This window comes from Carassius carassius, chromosome 22 (assembly GCF_963082965.1).
Source record: "Carassius carassius chromosome 22, fCarCar2.1, whole genome shotgun sequence".
NCBI classification, from domain to species: domain Eukaryota; kingdom Metazoa; phylum Chordata; class Actinopteri; order Cypriniformes; family Cyprinidae; genus Carassius; species Carassius carassius.
The window spans coordinates 417,419-421,981 of NC_081776.1; the positions used below are offsets into that span (position 1 = coordinate 417,419).

Sequence of the window (4,563 nt, forward strand, 5' to 3'; positions counted from 1 at the left end):
GAAACTCAAATAACTCATGTCAGGTCAACAGAAACGGACATTTCTCATTTGGCGCTCATGTACAGTCCGTTCATTATTTTGCTAGTAAAACAAACAAAAACAAAGTTTTCCAGGTAGATAGGTGAGCGACAACAGTTAATCAAATCAACATCTGGTCCGAGATCCAGACAATCGTTTGGGAATAATATATCCACGCGCTTTCCATCTTTGATTGTGGATATATACGTGAATGTTTCTGGGATGAAGTCGATGGCACTAGGCTTTGGGAATCTCGTCACGAGCGTTCGTCCGCATCCGATCCGGTTCCGTTATCGGACGGGTCCAAGAGTTCCTGACGACGGCGCATTATGGCGGCAAACTGAGCGCGCTCCACGGCGTCCTGTAAGAGGTCAGAGGTCACAGAGGTGAGAGAGGGGTCAGTGGCTGGTCCCCTCGTCGAAGGACTCCACGCCGGAATCCGCGGCCGCTGCTAGCTTCTCCTGGCGTCTCCTCATGATCTCCTGCAGCTCCGAGCCCGGGCTCCTCTAGACACACAGACAGAGACGCTCAGAAACAATCACACTCACTTCATCTGATTCCATTCACTAGCTACGATCCGAATCTATTTGGAGCTGCATATTGATGCATTTGGATGGATAGTTTTAAAAGTTTGGGATCGGAACTTTTTTTAAATGTTTTCATCTAGTCCTTGAAGCTTCATTTATTTGATCAAAAATGCAGGAAATAAGTGTAATATTGTGAAACAATATTAGGATGTAAAATAAAAATTTACAATTTTAATATACGTAAAAAATCTAGTTTATTTTTTGTGATGCTCCGCTGTATTTTCAGCATCATTCCTCCAGTCTTCAGTGTCACATGATCTTCAGAAATCAGAATAATATGATGATTTATTATCAGAGCTGAAACTGTTGTGCTGCTTCATTTATTTATTTATTTATTTTTTTCAGGATTCTTTGATGAATAAAAAGTTAAAAAGAAGAGCATTGTTTAAAATTTAAATCTTTTCTAACAATATACACTACCGGTTCAAATTTTGTGGTCAGTACATTTTTATTTCCTTTAAAAAAAAATTTTTTGTTAAGAAGTTAAAAAATCTTATTCAGCAAGAATATGTTAAATTAAGAAGTGATAGCAAAGATTTCTATTCTGAATAAATGTTCTTTAAAAAAAATATAATAATTCTTCAAAGAATCCTGAAAAAAAATTTCAAGTTTCCAGTTCAGTTTCCAAAAAAATACTGAAAATAAATCATCATATCAGAAGAATTTCTGAAGATCATGTGACACTGAAGACTGGAGTTATGATCCTGGAAATACAGCGGAGCATCACAGAAATAAATTACATATTAAAGGATATTAAAATAGAAACCATTATTTTATATTCTAAAAACATTTTGCAAGATTTTTTTTTTTTTTTGGTATTTTTGATCAAATAAATGCAGCCTTGAGGAGCAGAAGAGACTTGTTTAAAAAACATTACAAGTCTCACTGATCAGTTACAGTACGTCACTAAAATATCTTTCTCAACCAATGCTGTAAAAATTATACAATTAACCCTCAGTTGGCACAATACCATGTTAAAGTGATTTTACGAAAATTAACCATGTGTAGTATCCATTTACTACAAATACCATGATTTAACTATGGTTACTGTCGCCAAACCATGATTAATTTGTTGTTTTTTATGGTATAACTACAATTATGTACTTTTATTTGTACTAAAACCATGGTTAATTTTCATAAGAGCAGTCAGTGATGGTGTTTCAAATGGATGAATGTGTGATAACTTCCTTGAAGAAAATTTACAATTTACTACAGCGATCTGTCATTTATTGTTTGAATTTAATGATTCAAATTCACATTTGAACGCAGAGACTTTCCTATCAAATGTAACTATGTAAGTTTTGTTCATGCATTAACAGAAAACAGCATACACTGATTCTTTGGTTTTAAGAATCAATATCAGTTCATCAAAATCGAGAAATCAGTGTTTCAAACCCAGCCCTACGTCTCACGAAATGCTCGTTTACACAAAACATCAGCGGCGTGATGCAGAGACGGAGAGAAGAAAAGCAGAAACGAGGTTCTTCTTCATCTGATGCTCTAAACTAACGATGATGAACGTGTAAAGGGGCACTTGAGGGATTCTGGGAAAGCATCTATTCTCTAGCTATGACTGGAAACCGCAGACAGAAGCCACCAAACTATAAAAATATACGCTCATTTTTATTTCGAACAGATTCAATGAAATGCAGACCATCAGTCATGTGCAAACAACGACTTCAGTCCATGTCTATATAATAAGATCAATCGAATTAAAAAAATGTTTAGGGCTGGGCGATACGAGCCCAAAAATGATCGCGATAAAATTTTTCATATCAGTCGATTTCGATAATTATCATGACAATTTTCAAATCTTCGTTTCTGTTAAGTTGAAAGTTGTAGAAACCAGACGGTTAATTGTGGATTTAAACGACTCTTTATGATCAGGACATGACAAACACTTTACGTTTCCTTACACTTTTCCAGTAATTTTTCCTTAACCAAATAAATGTCGATACAGAAAAATTGATTTCTTAGTATCTGCGTGCTCGAATGAATGATACGGTTTCAAATCACGAATCAGGTTTGTTCAGCTTTGATGATGCGTATCTTCAGCACAGTTTGCAGTGCAGCTGCGATATTAATAATATTATGTATTTTTGTCTCTTAAGTTGAATTTTTTTTGACACTAATGAGGCGAATTTCATGTGTTTGAGGCAAAAACATCACGCATTTTGCGTCATCTGGCGTGAATTCGCCTCTATTCGCGTTTTTGCGTTGACTTTGTATGTAATCTAATAGCGCAAAATTTTTTATTCGCGTTCGGTGTCAATACAGTTGACAGTAGTAGTGGCTTGAGTTAGGATGCAGATGTAAGTTTATGTTCATCAAAAACTCCAACATCTGTAAAAACTGTAACAACCTCATTTTTATGTAGTGAAATTTTATAATTACGAGTTTTATTCAAATTAACCATTAGACTTCCATAGCAGCATAAAACATCACATGTAACATCTCAACACAATGATAAAAATGACTTCTAGATATTTGAATGAAAAATACATTTAGTATAAATTAGTGACATTATAAACAAACATTACATCAAACTCTTCATATCATTTATCGGGAAAAAATTATATCGCGATAATTATCGTTATCGTTTTATCGCCCAGCCCTACAAATGCTTGTTTTATTTTATTTTTATTTGCACTGCAGTTAAATAATTTTTCAGATCACTTTCAGATGAGAACAAAAATCTATCTGAATAATAATACTATTATATTTACAGTACAGAGTAAGCTATGAACTAACAAGTAGCTACTAAGTGTGGACTTTATATTCCAATTTAAAGGGACAGTTCACCCAAAAATGAAAATTCTGTCATCTGAGTTTCTATCTTCTGCTGAGCACAAATGTTGGGGATCAAATCCAAAATATATTCTTTGTATACCGATGTTCTTCAAATTAAGAAATAAACTCATACAGGTTTGTGAACTATCGCTTTAAGTAAGGTGCAACCTAACCGGGTTATGTCCATTAATGATGGGTTAACTAAACAGAGCAAAGCCGCCTCGCTACGATACTAAAGTACCTTCAGAGGAACGTGGATTACATGTGAAGATCATGGGAGCGTCAGAAGAAAACCTGCAGACAGCAAAACACCACAGAAAAACCAAAGCGACACTACAGAGTTGAGCAACTCATCAGCAGCAGATTCGATTCGGGGAGCACTACCATACTATTATTTTATGGATGGATCCAGAATCGCACGGGATTCAGTTTGAGACATTAGATCATGACAGAAGAGTTTAGAGAAGAACGAAGACAGAAATAAGCAAGGATTTGCGAGGAGAAGCTGAAGAAGTCGACTCACCTCGAGAGCAGCTTTCTGGACGGTGATCTGGCTGAAGACTCGAGCTCCATCATCAGGACAGACGGTCTTCAGCTCGTCTTTGTTCAGAGAGAAGAGCTGAGCACCGGTCAGCACTCCCAGACTGTTGATGGTCCTGCAGACCAAACCACATCAGCTCAAACCATCACTGTTAACCTCCCATGATGCTCTGCAGCAGAGCGGATGAACGGGGCACTCACACTTCGCTGAAGCCTTTGAGCTGCAGCCAGGCCTTGACGTCGTCCGGCGTGGAGTCGAAGGAGATGTTGACCGCCGTCGAGCTGCTGGACTGAGACGGAGTCTGGGACTTCTTCTGAGCGCTGCGGCCCAGAGTCAGTCTGTGCATCAGCTCGTCCTGAACCTCCTCCATGTTGGACTTCGACCTGAGAGACACATGGATAATGCTGCAGGAGTGTGTGTGAGTGTGTTTGTGTGCGTTTGCGCATGTGTGTGTGTGAGAGAGAGAGAGAGTGTGTGTGTGTGTGTGTGTGTGTGAGAGAGAGAGAGAGAGAGAGAGAGTGTGTGTGTGAGTGTGTTTGTGTGCGTTTGCGCATGTGTGTGTGTGAGAGAGAGAGAGAGAGAGAGAGAGAGAGAGAGTGTGTGTGTGTGTGTGTGTGTGTGTGTGTG

The 4,563-nt window shown here is 37.9% G+C and overlaps 1 protein-coding gene across 1 annotated transcript in view; it reads right to left on the reverse strand.

Moving 5' to 3' along the window:
- Window positions 1–260: 260 nt before the first annotated feature.
- Window positions 261–4,563, reverse strand: part of LOC132098612 (epidermal growth factor receptor kinase substrate 8-like) — a 40,721-nt gene continuing 36,418 nt past the window's right edge. The window contains exons 18-20 of the mRNA XM_059504679.1: window positions 4,137–4,319; window positions 3,919–4,051; window positions 261–524 (exon numbers count right to left, since the gene is read on the reverse strand). Of these exons, the coding sequence (XP_059360662.1) occupies window positions 417–524; window positions 3,919–4,051; window positions 4,137–4,319 (424 nt within the window). The 3' untranslated portion in view covers window positions 261–416. The remainder of the gene's footprint in view (window positions 525–3,918; window positions 4,052–4,136; window positions 4,320–4,563) is intronic.